The sequence below is a fragment of the Petaurus breviceps genome, unplaced genomic scaffold (genome assembly GCF_028583685.1).
Source record: "Petaurus breviceps papuanus isolate PSGF00001 unplaced genomic scaffold, PetGlider_PUasm1.0 91133, whole genome shotgun sequence".
Taxonomy (NCBI): domain Eukaryota; kingdom Metazoa; phylum Chordata; class Mammalia; order Diprotodontia; family Petauridae; genus Petaurus; species Petaurus breviceps.
The window spans coordinates 68,913,887-68,932,499 of NW_027187419.1; the positions used below are offsets into that span (position 1 = coordinate 68,913,887).

Here is an 18,613-nt window from a genome sequence, read left to right on the forward strand (position 1 = left end):
AGAATATAATCCAACAGTAGGGATCAGACACATGGAAGCATTAAAGACAACACAGTAAGTATACAATTAAACAACTACACAGTATTATGTGATTAAAGAAAGGCAAGAGCAAAGGGGGCACAGAGAAGTATGGGAGCTCTCATATCAATGTCTCCTTCTTCTGAGGGTCTATATTCCTTGTGTCTTTATCACTTATTTCACTCTGTCCTATATTGTTATTCCAACCATCCAAACATCCACTCATCCATCTATTAATTTAACAAATATTTCATTAAGCGCTTGGTATTTGCCATGTGCACTGCTAGATACTAAGGGAGATATAAATAGTCTCTGTCCTCAATGAGCTTATACTCTAGAACAGAGGGGTAACAAAGACATATAGACAATACAAACCAAAATATAACTACATTAGATGAACCTAAAGTACTATGAGAACCGATGAGGGAGAAATCACTTCCAAATGGGGGCATCAGGGAAGACCTTTTGGAAGAAGTGGCATTTGAGCTGGATGAGCAGGATCTCAATAGGAAGAGATCGGGGCAAGGAAAGCATTGCTAGAACGGAGAACAATGTGAGCAAAAGCATGGGAACAGTAAGGAATCCCATCTGGGTAAAGTATATTGTAGCAGGTGAAGCATAGGCAGAGAGTCACTTTCTCCATTTGGTGGTCTAAGAAGTCAGCTTCTAGGAAAGGCATAATGAAGTGCTATGGGGACGCAGTGGAGCATTTCAGACATTCTGTATCTAGGTCTGGTTTAGTAACTATGGGGTGAGGAGATTTTTTTGTTTTGTTTTGTTTTTTGGAGGGCAACTGGGGTTAAGTGACTTGCCCAAGGTCACACGGCTAGTGTGTGTGTGTGTGTGTGTGTGTGTGTGTGTGTGTGTTGTCTGAGGTCAGATCCGAACCCAGGTCCTCCTGATTCCAGGGCTGGTGCTCTATTCGCTGCGCCACCTAGCCGCCCTGAAGAGATTTTTTTTAAGGATGAATAACTGAGGGTACCTTCAAAAATATATGTTTGAGCAGAACCTTAGTCTTCTTTTCTTTTTTTGGGGAGGGCAGAGAGGTGCTTTTTGGCCATGCCTTTGGTTGACTTCTTGAACTTTTGCTGATGGTGTCTGGTGGGAAGAAATGTAAAGCAAGAGGCCTTGGAACCTTGCCACCAAGGCCAATATGTGGTCTCAAAATGCAAGCCTGTGTCTTTTGCTAGGTTCAGCATTTGCTCTTCTCCATTTTAAGTAAAGGGATTAGAGGGCATTGTGGCTTCCCAGAGTCCCAGGTTCCAATATCCAGATTTGGCAGCCACATCAGCATCAATGACCAAGGAGCAAGCATGATCTTCAGGAATGACATTTGGTGTCCATCCCAGCAATATGTGAGGCCTCATTTGGCAGTCATGCTACATATGGATATGAACTTTGGAGGATCAGTGACATGTAGAGAAGGAATTAAATTTGAACCCCACTCCTCTGAAGAACCAAGGTAAGATAGGGGAGAGCGTGTCTTCAAAATGTTGGAGGAGGGGCGGCCAGGTGGCTCAGCGAGTAAGAGCACCGGCCCCAGTGTTGGGATGACCTGGAGATCGAATCCTGGGCTCAGACACTCAGCACCACACCCAGAAATAACTGGCCATGTAATCTTGAGCAAGTTACTTAACCCCGATTGCTTAAAAAAAAAAATTACATGCAAAATGTTGGAGGGAAAGGCATGTACTTTTATTCTTGTTATATCTTAAACATCTTTTTGCAAAAGCTAATTGATGTTAAGTTGTTAGATGGACCTGAAACCTCTCTACTTGCCCCTGGGAGGTGGGGAGGGGAAAAGGGGAAGAATAAAGCCAGTGGGGACTCTAGCCAGTAGTACTAGTTAAAAGATACACCCCAAACTCTCCAGAAGTCAGTTCATATTCTCTTCACTAATCCCCCCTCCCTCAGATGCTTATCTAGTCTCTAACTGGACTTGCCAAGACTGACCCAACACTAAAGCACGGGACAATACAATCCCAACCAATTCCTCTCAAAAACCATCCCTCTCATTCCCAATGTGAATGCAGTTGTACCTGTATCTTTAGAACCCTGAGACCCCTAGAACCCATATGGGAAAGTGTGGGAACCAACCTGACTCTGGAGGACATTGATGGCTTTTGAACAATTACATGACACGATCATACTTATGTAAAAGGGAGACCATTTGGCAGTGGTGTGAAGGATAAACTGGAGGAGGAAGAGACTGGAAATAAAGATCTGTTAGGATTTGTTAATAGTTTGGGTAAGACGTAATGAGGGTCTGAATAAGGATCATAGCCATAGAGATGGTAAGGAAGGGGACAAGAAAGAGTTATTACAGAGGCTGAACTGAAGGGACTTGATAACTGGTTGAGACAAGGAGGAAAATCAAAGATGACTCCAGAGTTGTAAGCACAGATGATGTATAGAAACCAGGGACCTTAACAGGTATGAGAAATATATGAAGAAAAGAGAAGGATTTACCTAGGAAGTGATGCCTTTAGTTTCAGACATGTTCAGCATTAGGCTCCGGAGGGATATTCAAATAAAGACATACAGTAGGCAGTTGGTGAACAGAGTCTAGAGCTCAGGAGATGCCCCCATGACATGACTTGAGGCAAGTCTGATTGGAAGAATAGATCATCATAGCCCTGGCTCTGAATCCTAATGGAAATGATTGTAATTCCCCTCTCTCATCCCTTCTCTGTCCACTTTAAACTCAAGCCCAACTAGGTTGCTGAGGGATGTAGGAGTGGAGCTGGGAGACTAGGTTCCTGGCTATCTGTAGTTGTAGACATAAGGAGATCAGAGAGAATTATCGGTGCAGTCTGAAAGTTGGCCAGGGAAACTCCTCTTACTAAAGAACACACACATACAGCATCTTGGTGAAAACACTCAGGGACAAAAGCACAAGTGAAGACAAGACAAATATAAACTCTTATAGTTTGTCTTTTAATAGTCTCTTAATAGACTAATTTTTATTTTTGATGAATAACCTATACAGAACAATCAACTAACAAACCAATCAATAAAGATCTATTAAGTGACTACGATGTGCCAATCATGGTGCTAAGTGCTAGAGCCATATGTGTGTATAGCTATGACAGACACTACAAAGGGACAATAAAGTGGGCTCATAATTGAAAATGGGGAAGAAAGAAGGGAAGGCTAAAGTGCTTCTGGGAAGTTGCAGAGGACCTCACACTTGCTCTGCAACAGAGGCTCGTATTTTTGTACCAACAAGTCTCCCAGTGTTGTGTGGCAGTGAGGTATAGAACCCCACTACCTCCCAAGAACTGAAAATGAGTTATCACCTCTAGGGTAACAGGAAGGTTCTATGGTGGTAATGAGTAGACTATAGTACATTAAAAACAAGGAATTAGAAAGAAGAGCTGGATTAAAGGATGTGATTATGAAATATATGATTGTGAAAGAAAATGGATTGGTCCCTTCTCTTAAGAAAGGGATAACCAATGGATAGCCTGTGTGTTTGTTTGGCACCCTAGGGTTCTTGTAATATCTAGAGAAAATAAGGAAAGTCCCCTGAACATTGGGATAGAATCCTCTCCACCCCTTGCAAACTCATGGGCAAATGTGGACAGCAGGCACACAAGACGGGCAGCCATGGATGGGTGCGATCTGAATCATCGAGGGATACCCATACCAATGAAATTAAATAGATGCATTTTAAAATTTGATTACTGAAGGCTAATGTAGTGAATAACTTTCTAAATGGTGCTATATAAGCCCTTTCAAGGCTGAGTTCATCATTCCCCTTGTAAGACTACAAAGTGTTCCAAGAATTATATTTTCCTTGGAGTGTTCTAGGGCTATTGCAAAATTCAGTTGATTCGATGGTAATCTTATTTAGCCTGAGTATGAAAAACACGCTTCTACTCATCCTGTTCCTGAATCCTGTCCAGACAGTGGCACTTTCCTATCTCTCCAAACCCCTCCCCTTCTACTTCTACTTTCAAATAAATCTTAACTGATGAATAGTTAACGGAGTACTGGGTCCTGTGAAGGTACTGAACCAAGTTTCAATCCCAAAGCATTGCTGACTGAATACTAGTAGGATCTTGACAATTTCTCTTTGGGTTATTTATGCTGTTTGTCTTTGATCAACCCTTTCAGAACTGGTTGATTAAGACTCATTTGATCTAAGGGACATCCTAGCCAGGTCCCTGAAAGTATGAGCACATTTTACTACTGTGTCCTCTAGCTGGCATTTCTGCTCCTGGACATCATCAAAGGCTTGTGGGAACTCCTGAATCAATTCTTCCCAGAAGATTAGCAGGGAGTTATTCTCAGTAACTTGGTCCCATGCCCAGCAGGTCCAAGTTGTGTAAAATGGTAAAAGCTGCCTGGGCCCAGTTTGTCTGGAACACTTTCAGTTTTTAGTCTATATAAAAAAAATTTGGTTTACCCCGGAAATCTGGCTGGAAAATATAACTAATTAAATTTATTGAAGGTAACTGGATGATTTCTACCTACTTTCAACACCATTTTTTTCCTCCTAGAAGGGGACAATCATCTTCCAAAGCATGATACTCTTCTTCATGATTCTGGTGCCTTCACCTTGTACTAGGTCAACTGGAAAACATTTTGAGTGCACTGAGAAGCCATCTCATGTTTCAGGGAAAATGGGGTCTCTTTCTAGAGGCTGTATGCACATTGAGATTAAGAGGGATGGCTATTGAAAAGAGGCAGGATTGCACTCTCCTATGCTATAGGATTGGGTCAGTCTTGGCAAATCCCTCCAGAGTCTATCTAGCATTTGGGGGTGAGAGGTTAACGAGGAACTGATGGATTGACTTTTTAGGTATAGTCTACTGGGGATAAGAAGGTTGGAGGGAATCAGCAAGTACTGTCTTAATGCTGGCCAGGGAAGTTCCTGCCCTTGAGGAAAACAATCAGATTGGCAGAAGATACTCAGAGGCAAAACTACAAATGCATGCTAGGATATGGAACCAATCAAGTTCTGAGAAAATTCACAGAAGTAAGGATAAGGAGCAAACAGAGTAGGTCCAGGGAATCTCATCAGTCATATCAGAGGATCTGACTCAGTTATGGTGTCTATCTGTACCAGCTGTCCATTTCCATCCCCAATTCTATCTGCCCACCCTCCCACTCCCCAAACTTTCTGTCCCAATTATTGCTTAAAGGGAGGATGCTACATCAGTAGCTGATATTGCCAGGAGAAAGGAAAAGGCCAGTTATGTAGCCTAGAGGGTTGTTTACTTAGAGATGTTCCTTAAAGCCACTTGAGTACAAGAGGCCAAGGACTGAGAAAAGATCACCACAGCCTTTGAAAGAGAAGTTTCAGTTCAATTGTTGCTATTGAACAGGTTTCTATAAGGTATTTCAGAATAGGGGCTTGAGCAGATTGTGAGCAAGCAGGAGGTACTCAGCAGATACTTGCTGAATTGAATGAAACAAGAAAATGATGGTATAATTCCTTTATGTTTCGAGTCTCATTTAGTGACTAAATACTCCCTTTTACATGTCTACATACATGAAACTAAAAAATCAGAATTTCTCAATCCACCAAGAAAATCTAGAAGCACCACCATTTTTTGTCTTGGGGATTAGAGACTAGAATGGTAAATAAACTTGAATGAAGAATGGTGCCCATCTGTGACAAGTAGCAAATGCAAAAAAACAAACAAAACCGAACTCATTTGTGTCTTCAGTGGGTACATTTTTTATATGAGTTCAGAAAAGCTGGCCAGAGAGAGCCATATTCTTTAGCAATCACTCTCAGAATACATATAGAGCACAAGAGTGAGTTCTGAGGCCCTTATATTAGGTTGTCCATACATCTGCAGCTCCAGAGAGGGAAATAAAATGCTCTGCTTGTCCAATTGGTTGTGTTCCAGTCCAGTAATGGCTTGGTTTATATTGTTTAGGGTATTTTGTTTCTATCGGATCAGTTGTTAGCAGACATATGTCTTGTCAGCTAGTGCCCCCAGTACATGCCAGTGGAGACAGAGCACTTTAAAGGGCTGTGTGTATTGTGATATTAGAATCTAAAGTCAAATACTTGTTCCCCTTACATCGGTTCCTGTCTTAAATCACATTTTTGTTTTGAATAATGGCAATGTCCAGTATGCCCCAAATGCCTTTTACAGTCAGCCTACTTCAGAATGGGCTGATCTGCAAATTAGACTGTGTACTCTAGGATAATTAAGAGCTCCCTACAAAATAGAGTCATAAGAATTTACAACACCATTAGAACAGTAGCGAAAATAGGTCCCAAATGCCTCTTCAATAAATTACAGTCCCTTAAGATGCAATGAGTATGGGGCTAGGACATCAAAGGTAAAGATAATGACTTTTTTTTCCTTTTAAACTTTTATTGTTAATCTTTAAAAAAAATCAGTAGAAATAGGTTCTCCCACCCTCACCTCCCCTTAAACTGAGGAGTGCCCTGGGAGTCTGTGCTAGGGGATTTCTATTATCCACCATTCATCCCACCTCGTCCTTACAGAGCTAAACTGTCAGTTTCTATTAGAGGTCATTAGAAAGGCAGTGCTATATAGTGGTTAGAGAGGCAGTCTTGGATGTATGAAGACCTGAGTTCAGGCTCTGCCTCTGATATATAGTGACTGTCATTTGACACCTCCATGCTTTAGACCAGGGCTTCTTAAACTTTTCCCACTCCAGACTCCTTTTCCTGTTTAGGTATTGTTGTTATTTAGGTGCTATCCTGTTTTTGGTGTTAATTGGTGTTGCATGGCTTAAGGGCATGCACAGTGTAAAGTATGCTTGCTTTGTGTTCAGAACTAAGACTGCAGTGAAATTGCTAGATGCAAAACATACAAGTGCTGCCAGAAACACTTTGGATTTGATTTTGAATTAATTTTTGGTTGTTGCCCATTGAGAAACCTTTTACTATTGCTAAATTTTTCGTGACCCCATAAGGGGTTTAAGGAGCACTGCTTTAGACAACTCTTTAAAACTATAGATGGAGAAAAACTACCAACATACATTGATATAAGGAGCTTCTTCATCTGAGAGTTTCTTATACTAGTCAAATCAGAGGTCCATTCCCTACCTACCCTTACATGCTACCATCCCCACTCTCTGAACACATACACTCCTTTTCTCTTTATTAGAAAGCAATGAAAGACCCTGTCTGTCTGTTTTTAGAACCCAAGTCATATTTACTTAAGATGTTTGCCCTTGGGGCTTAATCTCAAAATTCTTTTAGCAAAACTGAGACTCAATGAGGCCAAGATGTCATAAAACCTAACTAAATTTGTAACATTTTCATTTTGAACATGAACAATCTGTCTTGTTGCTGCTCATTAGCTACATGGGCAGTCTTTTTAAGAATAGCATAAGACTACAGGAAAGCTAAGCTGTGGCCACTTTTCCATTTTTAAATTATAGAATTTGGAAAGTAAGTGGTTTGGAACCTGTAGGCACTTAAACCACTTGATATTTTTTAGTGGAATGAGTTCCAAAAAGGCTTAAGCAAGCTTCTAACAAAACTTCATATCCTGGGCATATTCTGAATCATACTAATCCGGTGAGAAATAGTTTGAAAATGAAGTTGTAAAGACTAAGAGGTCTACTAGATGACAAATGTGATATGGGTAGATGTGATGAAGGAAGAAAAGATGAATTTATATCTTGGTTTTGATATTTATAAGTAGCTTTGACATTTGGAGGAGCAGAGAGGAACTTCTACTGCTTTTGTGTGTGTGTGTATGTGTGTAAGTGTGATATGATTTTCCATAAGTATTTTGTTTTTAGTTTAGGAACATCTTGACCAAATAGATGAGATCAGAAAGAAGTGAATTTCTTATGCCCATCTCAGAGATACCAACTTGACACAACTGCACATGTCATCAAGAAACCAAAATGGCGTTTTGCAGTGGATCTTTGCCAAACACAAGTAGTACTTTTTTTGTCTGCCCATTTTCTTTACTTGTAACTCTCATTGGCATCTCTTTTAAGGAGTTTGTGTAAGTCCAAAGATGCACAAACTCAAGTAGAAAAAAGTGTATAGAAAAAAATGTGCTATCATTGGATCATAGGAACATCAGCCCATGTGGAGCCCTAGCTGGAAGGGACCTTGGAAGCCATCCACTTCAGCTCCCTTACTTTACATTTGATGGAACTGAAGCCCATATGGAGTCAGACTAGTTTCAATACAACTGATGAACTAAAGACCCTTTAGATGAGACAAAAAGACAAATGCAATAATCAAGTTAGTGCCAGCATATGGCAAGAGCTTGGGGCTGTAGAAGGTCTGAGAAGATGTACCTTCCTCCTTCTGCTGGGGACATGGGTTCAAACATATGTTTTTAGAAATGGTCACTTTGTCAGCTGGTTTTGCTTAAATGTTCTTTGTTACAAAAGAAAGAGCATTGAGGGTGTGGAAGGGAGAGGAGGTCTATTCTAAAATAATTAGGATATCTAGATAAATGCTTCAAAACTCTTTTTTTTTTAAATTGAGACATATAGGAAATCAGATAAGTAGAGAGAAAAATATATTGACTATAAGTAAAAAACAAATAAAACTTTGAATGATGCTCTTCCCACAAGTCAGTTTGTCTAATGGAAATAAAAAGATGGTGATTAAATCTTGGAATGACATTACCTTAACTAAGTTTGCTAAGACCTCAATCAAACAATAAACACTTATTAAGTGTGTTCTAAGTGCTAAGCACAATGCAAAACAAAGCAGTCCCTGCCCTCAAGGAACTTACATTCTTTTTTTTTTTTAAAGCAATTGGGGTTAAGTAACTAAGGTTACAGACAGTTATTTCTGGGTGTGGTGCTAAGTATCTGAGCCGGGATTGATCCCCAGGTCATCCTGACACTGGGGCTGGTGCTCTTACTTGCTGTGCTACCTGGCTGCCCCAGGAACTTACATTCTATCAGAATATCTAAGAATTTAGGAATTAAGTTTCATTTCATGAAAAGTTACTGAATTTGCCTGTCAAAAAACAAGATAAAACTCAATAGAGAAAGATGGTAGAGATGTATGCAATGATGTCTAGGAGACAGGGCAGGAATGACTGGTCAAGTGCAAGTACAAAAGAAAAATCTCAGGGTTTTTAGCAGATCACAATTTCAATACTGGTCAATAATAAAATATTGATTTTTAAGCTAATATAATATTAAAAGGAATTGATAAAAGGATGCCTCACAAGATCCATGATATTGTTCTACTAAATCATTATTTCACAAAGCAAGCTTCTCTCTATAATCCAAACTGGTTCAAACTTATAAGGTTCTACTTAGGGGCTTCATAATCAACAAGGATTGTGAGGCACTTAGAATGGATTTAGTGGTTTCAATCATCACAGAAATGACCACAAGTTTGGAAAATTAGATGGATAAGGATGGTTCTGATACAATGCTCTTCAATCCTTATTAAGTAGCATGTAAACAAGATAAAAGAAAGGGAATGATTTCACTTGGAAAAGAGAAGGCAGAGAGTGAGGCAAATATAGGAAATTTCTATGCAGCAGATGGTGGCTGGTGGATCTGGTTTCTCCCATACCAGATGTCTCTGTCCAGGGACTCTAAGCAGTGTGGATTGTACTGTTCAACTGTAGAAAATCCACAGAGGAACAGCTGTGGGTAGTATGAAACTACTGAATGGACTCTGGGGATAACTACTGAGAGTCAAGAGTTAACTGATTACATACAGCAGCTGATATCTCTCCCTTCACTATAATAGACTAGCCATTGCCTCGTGAATAAGACAACAATCACATACTGTACTTTTTCCCCTTTTCTCTTTGTGTTAAGAATTAATTTTTCTTTACACATACCCACATATGCTTGCCATAACAAAAAAACATCGCCAGGGCCTGTGATATAGTTAATTGAAAGCAAAACTAATGAAGCATACACACTGTTATTTCTTCCCCACGATAAATAACATTGCTTTGATGGTGCTCAGTACATTAGAAAGAATATTCTGTAATACAGCCACTTACTTTTGTCTTTGGTCGTGCTCCAGTTGGCAATGGTTTTGGCACAAAATTTAGATCCTGGGCACTTTCCTTCTTATTTCTACAAATTCCCTTGCTCTGATGATCTTTATTACGGACACTTTCCACTTTTTTAGAACTCTGTTTAGGAAGAGAGAGAGAAAAAAACCCAAAATATTGTAAGCATTTTTGTTAAATACCTTACATTACAGTCCTATTTCTAATAATGGCCAGGAAGTGATCATGCCTTGTTGAAAATAGGTCCTAACAGCTAGAAGGACTTTGAGTGTGGGGGCAGCAACTGAGAGTGAATGTTATCCTGGGATCAGTCTAACAAAGGTTGGTAAGTGGCTTCAGGAAGATGAAATGTTCAGTCACACAAACACCTACTGAGTTAGTGAGAGACTTCAGCCTACATTGTTGTAGTTCTACCAGTGTAATTAGAGCTCCTTTATGTATTGAAAAATATTGGTTAAGATACAGACTTCAAATTTATAAGACCCACAATTTTTTAATTCAATTTAATTCAACAAGCAATTATTAAGCATCTATTATGCAATGGACATTGTGCTGGGTGAGCATACAAAGACACAAAGGTAATAGTCCCTTCCTTCAAAGGTAGCAAGGTAGCAAAGTGGATAGAGGCTTGGAATCAGGAAAATCTGAGTTCAAATTCAACCTGCTATTTGTTATGAGGATTATTATTTGTTCTGAAGATCAAATGAGATAATAATTGTAAAGCATTTAGCACAGTGTCTGGCATATGATTAACACTGTATGAATGTAAGCTATTTTATATATGTACATACATACAAGGTAAATTCAAAGCTAATTCCTTTTTTTTTTTTTTTTGCCTTTTGGAGGGCAATTGGGGTTAAGTAACTTGCCCAAGGTTACATGGCTAGTATTTTTGTGTGGGTGTTAAGTGTCTCAGGCCGGAACCTAATTCGGGTCCTCCCGACTCCAGGGCCAGTGCCTTACTCACTGCGCCACCTAGCCGCCCCCAAAGCTAATTTCTGAGAGCAATAACAGTAATAATGGCTGGCATTTATATAACACTTACAGGTTTTCAAAACATTTTACTTGTTATTTCATTTGATACTCTCAATAACTCCGTGAGGTAGGTGGTATTATTACCCCTATTTTACAGATAATAAAATTAAGATTAAGAAAGGGTAATGACCTGCCCAGGGTCATGTAGTTAGTAAGTGTCTGAGGAGGGATTTGAACTCAAGTCTTCTTGTCTCCAAGTCCAACATTCTGGCCTCATATAGGAAGTGGCACTTGAAACTCAAAGGAAGTTAAGGATTCCAAGAGGCAGAAGTGAGGAGGGGCATGGCAGCAGGAAATAAGATGTGTAGAAAGAATAGCTGATGGGTAATTTTGGCTTAAATGTACAGTATATGCATGCAGCAATGTAAATTTGTTTTTTTTTTTTTTGGTTAATTTTTTTTTAATTTTCTTTTTTGGAGGGGGGAAGGCAGGGCAATTGGGGTTAAGTGTCTCGCCCAAAGTCACATGGCTAGTTTTGTGTTACATGTCTGAGGCCGGATTTGAACTCAGGTCCTCCTCACTCCAGGGTCGGTGCTCTATTCACTGTGCCACCTAGCCGCCCTGGCAGTGTAAATTTGAATGTGGATATTTCCTTCATCAATGCAGATCACAACTTATCTACACTTTAGAAGAAATTCTCCTTGAACTGCTCTGATTGAGAGCAATTAGAGACATCAGGACTTTGCTAGAGCAGTCTTCAGCTGACAGACACACATCCTCCCACCTCTTACCTTTAATAGCTCTGTAACCTTGGGCTCCCTAACATTTGGTTTCCTAGCATGTGAATGAGAGGGAAGGGGGGAAGGGAATAAGCATTTATATAGTGCCTCCTAGGTACCAGGCACTGCACTTAGTGCTTTGTGAACAGCACTTGATTTATCCAGCTCCAGACCATCCAGGTTCAAGACACATTCTATGGCAAGGCACTAGAAGGAAAATTTTGTTGGAAGGTCAAATATAGAATTGTTTTTGGCTAATTCAATTAGACAAATATTGATTAGTGAAGGGGGATATTTATTAATCATTTCTATGCTATGTAGGGATTGTGATGTGATAGGGACACAAAGTTTAAAAATGACATCGAACAAGTTCTGAAAATGCCTACAAACTATGGCTCTAATATGTACACAAATAAGAATGATTCATGATAGTAACAATAATGGTTATAGCTATCATTTACATAGTAATTTAATGTTGGAAAAGCCCTTTACACAGCTAGGATGTGTTAAGGGCAAAGGAGAAAACCTGACAAAGTACTATGGGTAATTTATGAAGGGAGAGATCATTTTCATGCAGAGGAATCAGGGAAGACTTCCTAGATGAGGAGGCACTTGAGCTGGACCTTGAAAAATGTAGGATACATCAAAACTCCAAAGCAACTAACTGCAGTTAATTCAATTAAAATTGTGGGTACCAATGTTTTATAAAATATTATTAGCATAAACAATCAGAATGGAATAAAAGAACATCATCTTTCAGTATCTTCATATTTTGCTTGAAAAAGTTTATCTTAAAAAATGGCAAGCAGGATAATTTAGGAAAAACCTGGAAAGACTTACATGAACTGATGCATAGTGAAGTAAACAGAACTAGGAGAACATTGTACACAGTAATAGCAATACTATATAATGAAGAATTGTAAACAACTTAGCTATTCTCAGCAATACAATGATCCAAGACAATTCCAAAGGACCCATGATGAAAAATGCTATCGATCTCCAGAGAAAGAACTGATGTTATCTAAATACAGACTGAAGCATACTATTTTTCATTTTCTTTCTTCCTTTGTTTTTTTTTTTGTTCAAATCTTCTCACACAAAATGACTAAGGAAATGTTTTTACATGACTGTATACTTATTAGCTATATCAGATTGCTTATTATCTTAGGGAGAGGGAAAAGAGGGAGGCAGGAATAAAATTTGGAACTCAAAACTTTAAAAAAAGAATATTGAAAATTATTTTTACATATAATTGGGGAAAATAAAATATTCTTAAAAATAAAAAAGTTTCCACATTGAAAAAGTAGCTCTATAAGTAAATATAATAAATGAAAGAACAATTTTAAAAATTAAAATATCTGTGTTGTAGATAATACAAAGGTAAATAAAATACCGATGTGCTAAAAAATAAGTTTATTTTAAACTTAATGGAATTGCTTCTAGTACAGGCTGATAACCATGTCCCCAAATATAAAAAATTAAAAGTTATTGACAAAAAAACTTGATATAAACCAAAGGTATGATTAGATTCTTTAATGTGCATCTTCCTCTCAAATTATATATTAACCATTTCATTCAAAATTCTTTAAGTTGTTAGTAGAAGTTATAGTACAGGTAAAGTTTTCAATCTTTCAAAATAATTTATTTTTTCCAATTACATGAAAAACATTTTTAATATTTTTTAAAAATTTGAGCTCCAAATTCTCTCCCTCCCCCTTGCCTCTTCCCTCTTATTGAGAAGGTAAGCAACTTGATAAAGATTATGCACATGCAGTCATGCAAAACATATTTTAGTCATGTTGTGAAAGAAAATACAGACTTAGGGAAAAACCTCCAAGAAAAATAAAGACAGTTTTGAAAAGTATGCTTCTATCTGCTTTCAGACTCCTTCAGTTTCTTCTTTGGAGGTGGACAGCATTTTTTAATCATAAATTCTTCAGAATTGTCTTGGATCACTGTATTGCTGAGAATAGTTAAGTTATGCACAGTTGCTCATTGTACAATATTGGTATTACTGTGTACACTGTTCTGCTTCTGTTCATTTCACTTTGCATCAGTTCATGTAAGTCCTTCCAGGTTTTCTGAAAGCTTTCTACTTGTCTTTTCTTATAGCACAATAGTATTCCATCACAATCATATACCACTTGTTCAACCATTTCTGAGTTTATGGGCATTCTCTCGGTTTTAAATTCTTTACCACCACAAAAAGAGCTGCTATATTTTTGTACATTCTTTTGATCTCTTTTGAATTCATACCTAGTAGTGGTATTGCTGGGTCAAAGGGTATGCACAGTTTTATAGCTCTTTGAATATAGTTCCAATTTGCTCCCCTAGAATGGTTGGATCAGTTCATAATTCCACCAACAGTGCATTAGTGTCCTAATTTTCCCACATTCCCTCCAACATTTGTCATTTTTCTTTCTTTTCATATTAGTCAATCTGATAAGTCTGAGGTGGTAACTCAGAGTTGTTTTAATTTACATTTCTCTAATCAATGGTAGTTTAGAGCATTTTTTCATATGACTATAGATAGCTTTGATTTCTTTGTCTGAAAACTGCCTATCCATGTCCTTTGACCATTTATCAATTGGGGAATAACTTGTATTCTTATAAATTTGACTCAGTTCTCTATACATTTGAGAAATGAGGCCTTTATCAGAGAAACCTGATGTAAAATTTCTTTTAGTTATGATTACTGTGATAGCTAGGCTTGTGAGTGTTTGTTTGTGGGCAGACTAAAGGATGGTATTTCTCCCTGCTGTGCTGTGATGTCTTAACTTCTTTGTTGCTATGATGGATTCAGTTTCCTGGTGTTGGGATTTGGCTTTATGATATCTGAATAAATGTTTTGCTGCTGTCTTCTATATGGAGAGCCTATTATATTTTGCAATTCAGAACTGTACAGGCATATTTGTAGTCATCGTCAGTGCTATGAATATTTTGTTGGCACTACAGTGCCACAATTTGTTTAGCTACTCCCAAGGGATAGGAACCTATTTTGTTTTAGCTCTTGGTTACCATCAGGGGATGATATGAATATTTTGTTTTATATATATATATATATATATATATATATATATATATATATATATATATGAAATTTCTGTCTTTGAGCTGTTTGGGGTATATGCCTAGCACTGAAATCTCTTAATCAAAGGGGATGAATATTTTAATCACATTTTTTAAAAGCAGAATTCAAAACTGCTTTCTGGAATTATTTGACCAATTGACCATAGGCCATCAATATGTCAATCATTATGAAGACCCTACTACACTGATTACTTCTACTTTTTGTTATCTTTACCAATTGACTGGGTATGAGGTAAATGATAAAAGTTATTTTGATTTTTATTCTTTCCTTATTAGTGATTTGGAGCAGGTTTTCATATAGTTGTTAAGAATTTGCAAATCTTATTTTGAGAACCCTTTGTGGATATCCTCTGATTCTTTATCTATTGCTGAATGGCACTGTCATATTTTATAAGATTTCATTCATCTATGTCAGTTTAAAAAGTCTGAAAGCAAATTAGCATAATTGCATACAAGGGTGCCGGATGAGTTAAGGTAAAATAATGACAGCTTAAAAGGTACTTTGAGGTTACTGTTATCTTAACCTAAAGGTGTGACCACGATGGTAATGATTTTTGACACACTTGAAAGTCCTCCATTGAGTGAGCTGCACTGGAAAAGGGAAGCCTGTCAGCATTATAATGAGTTGCTATTTGCCTTGCTTCCAAGTAGGGCTTTATCTATTTGGTTTTAATTTGGGTCAACTAAGGCACATATTGCACTTAATTGAAAACCCAAAGTTTATTTCTAGAATTAAGCAACAACTTGGCATATGAGATTCTATTTCTTCTTGTGCTTAATTTTATCCTTGTCAGAGAAGAGTTTGTTTTCGGAATTATTTGTGTAAGAAAGAGACTATCATAAATGGCTACAAACTAAGCCTTGAGCATTACAGAGAGATCAATAAGTTAGTTGAAAATGAAAAAAAGAGCTCTATGTGAAAATGGTCCAGTTTAATAAAGAGGACATTTCAGAGTTGAGGCTATGAAAAAGTAATGTTTTATTATAGAGGTTTTTTTTCATTTTTTCTTTTATCAAATCTCACACTCTTAAGAGACATGCCTTTCCTATTGCTTTTCCTGTCACTGTATTTAATTAAATGAATTTGATTTTTTTCTTGAGTTACTGTAATAGTCAGTCAACAAACATTTATTAATCATCTACTGTACCAGGCACTATGCTAAGCACAAAAAATATGGGGGGAAAAAAAGCAAAAAGTGTCCCTACTCTCAAGGGGCTCATATTCTAATGGGGGAAACAAAATTGAAATAACTAGGAATATACAAGATGTATATAGAATAGATGGAAGACAACCACAGAGGGGATAGCACTAATAGCTGGGGAAACAAGAAAAGGACTCAAACAAAAGGTAAGATTTAGTCTGAGTCTTGAATAAAATAGGGAATCTAAGAGGGAGAGGTAATGAGGAAGAGCACTGTGGGAATGGAGAACAGCTATTGCAAAGGTATGGAGACAGGATAAGAACTGTGTAAAGAGGGGGCAGAGCCAAGATGGCAGAGTAGAAGCAGGACCTCCCCGCTGCTCCTGCTTCCACCCTCCCCAATCCATGTAAAAAGGGGACTCTGAAAAAACTTTGGAGCTGCAGAACTCACAAAATGACACAGAGAAGCTAACCTCCCACTGAGGACAGCCTAGCAGGCCAGCAGGAATCAGCCAGCACAGTGCTCTGGGAGCTGAGCCCAGCCCCACCCCGAGGCTTTAGCCCCAGGGCGGGCCTGACCAGCCCCACCTGGAGGGACTCCAGATCAGCAGCAGCTGTGGCCATTTCCAGATTTATCAACACACAGATATGAAGGACAAAGAGAGAGGTCAGTGAAGTCTGGACTTTGGGATCAGTAAGAGGGAATGTGTGGCTTTTGCCCCCGGGGCGAGAAGCCGGCTGAGGCCCGGCACAGCCAACCAGCTCCAAGTGGCAGCTTCAGCTCTTGGCCTGCAGAGTGTAGGGGGACAAAGCACCAGTCTGAGGGGTAATTGCTCTTGCTTTAACTTGCTTGGATCTGGATTGCAGTCTAGGGTGGAGGTCCTGGGGTGTATGTCCAGCTTGCCAGAGCGTGTGGAGACCTCAGAGAGGGTACCCATCTAATACCTCCGGCAACTGAGAAAACCCCAGCGTTTGGGATGAAAGCTCCCCTGTCTGGTGGCAGAGACCTACTGTGGCAAAAAGCCCAGGGGTCAAGTGACTAAGGGGCGACATGACCAGGCAAAGGAAACAAAGCAGACAGAAGATTCCAACATTAGACTCCTATTTTGGGGACAAAAAAGGAGCAAAGCATGGAATAGGAGAAAGACAGTGAAGTCAGAACTCCTGCACCAAAAGCTTCAAAGGAAAATTCAATCTGGTTACAGGCCATAGAGGACCTTAAGAAGCAGATAAGAGAAGTGGAGGAAAAATTGGGAAGAGAAATGAGAACCATGCAAGAAAATGATGAAATGAGAGTCAACAGCCTGACTGAGGAAAATAACACTTTAAAAAACAGACTGACTCAAATGGCAAAAGAGGCTCAAAAAGGCAATGAGAAGAATGCCTTAAAAAGCCAAATTTGCCAGATGGAAAAAGAATCTCAAAAGCTCAATGAGGAGAATCATGGCTTCAGAATTAGACTGGAGCAAATGGAAGCTAATGACTTTGTGAGAAATCAAGATGCTATCAAACAGATCCAAACAAATGAAAGAATAGAAGGCAATGTGAAATATCTTATGGGAAAAACCACTCAACTGGAAAATAGATCCAGGAGAGATAATTTAAAAATTATTGGACTACCTGAAAGCTATGATCAAAGTAAGAACCTAGAAATCATCCTCCAGGAAGTTCTCAAAGAAAACTGCCCTGATGTTTTAGAACCAGAGGGCAAAATAGAGGTTGAAAGAATCCACCAATCACCTCTTGAAAAAATCCCAAAAAGAAAACTCCTAGGAATATTATAGCCAGGTTCCGGAATTCCCAGATTAAGGAGAGAATATTACAAGCAGCCAGGAAGAAACAATTTGAATATTGTGGAAACACAATCAGGATAACCCAGGATCTGGCAGCTTCTACACTGAGGGATTGAAGGGCTGGGAATATGATATTCTGGAGGTCAAAGGAGCTGGGATTAAAACCAAGAATCACCTACCCAGCAAAACTGAGTATCATGTTCCAGGGGAAAATATGGTCATTCAGTGGAATAGAGGACTTTCTAGCATTCTTGCTGAAAAAACCAGAGTTGAACAGAAAATCTGACATTCAGATACAAGAAGCAAGAGAAACATGAGAAGGTAAACAGGGAAAAGAAATCATAAGGAACTTATCAAAGTTGAATTATTAACATTCCTACATGGAAAAACAATAATTGTAACTTATGAAACTTTTCTCAGTAGTTGAAGGGAATAGAAATGTGTATACACACACACACACACACACACACATATAAGGGTATATGGGCATATGAATAAATATGTGAATGTGTGTATAAATGTTTATAGGTATACATAGATAGAGGGCACAGAACCAATTTTACAGGAAGGGATGAGACTTAAAAGGTGAAATTAAGAGGTGAGAGAGGAATATAATGAGAGGAGATGGGGAGAGACAGAATGGGGTAAACTATCTCATACAGAAGAGGCAAGGGGAAATGTTTACAATGGAGGGGAAGAATAGGAAGGCAAAAGGGAATGGGTCAACCTTATTCCCATTGAATTCGGCTTGAGGAGGGAATGAAATACACACTAAATAGGGTATCTCAACCTCCAGGAGAGTAGGGGGGGAAGGGGATGAGAGGAGGGGTGATGGAAGGGAGGGCAGGCTGGGGGGGG

General features: G+C 38.7%; 1 protein-coding gene and 1 pseudogene across 4 annotated transcripts in view; one reads left to right on the top strand and one right to left on the bottom strand.

The window, feature by feature from the left end:
• The window catches only part of LOC138155417 (biogenesis of lysosome-related organelles complex 1 subunit 2 pseudogene), a 964,561-nt pseudogene that overhangs the window by 907,750 nt on the left and 38,198 nt on the right, over nucleotides 1–18,613 (top strand).
• The window catches only part of STARD13 (StAR related lipid transfer domain containing 13), a 750,493-nt gene that overhangs the window by 467,681 nt on the left and 264,199 nt on the right, over nucleotides 1–18,613 (bottom strand). For all 4 annotated transcript variants that reach the window (XM_069080650.1, XM_069080653.1, XM_069080652.1 and 1 more), the window contains one exon: nucleotides 9,966–10,100. In XM_069080650.1, the coding sequence (XP_068936751.1) occupies nucleotides 9,966–10,100 (135 nt within the window). The remainder of the gene's footprint in view (nucleotides 1–9,965; nucleotides 10,101–18,613) is intronic.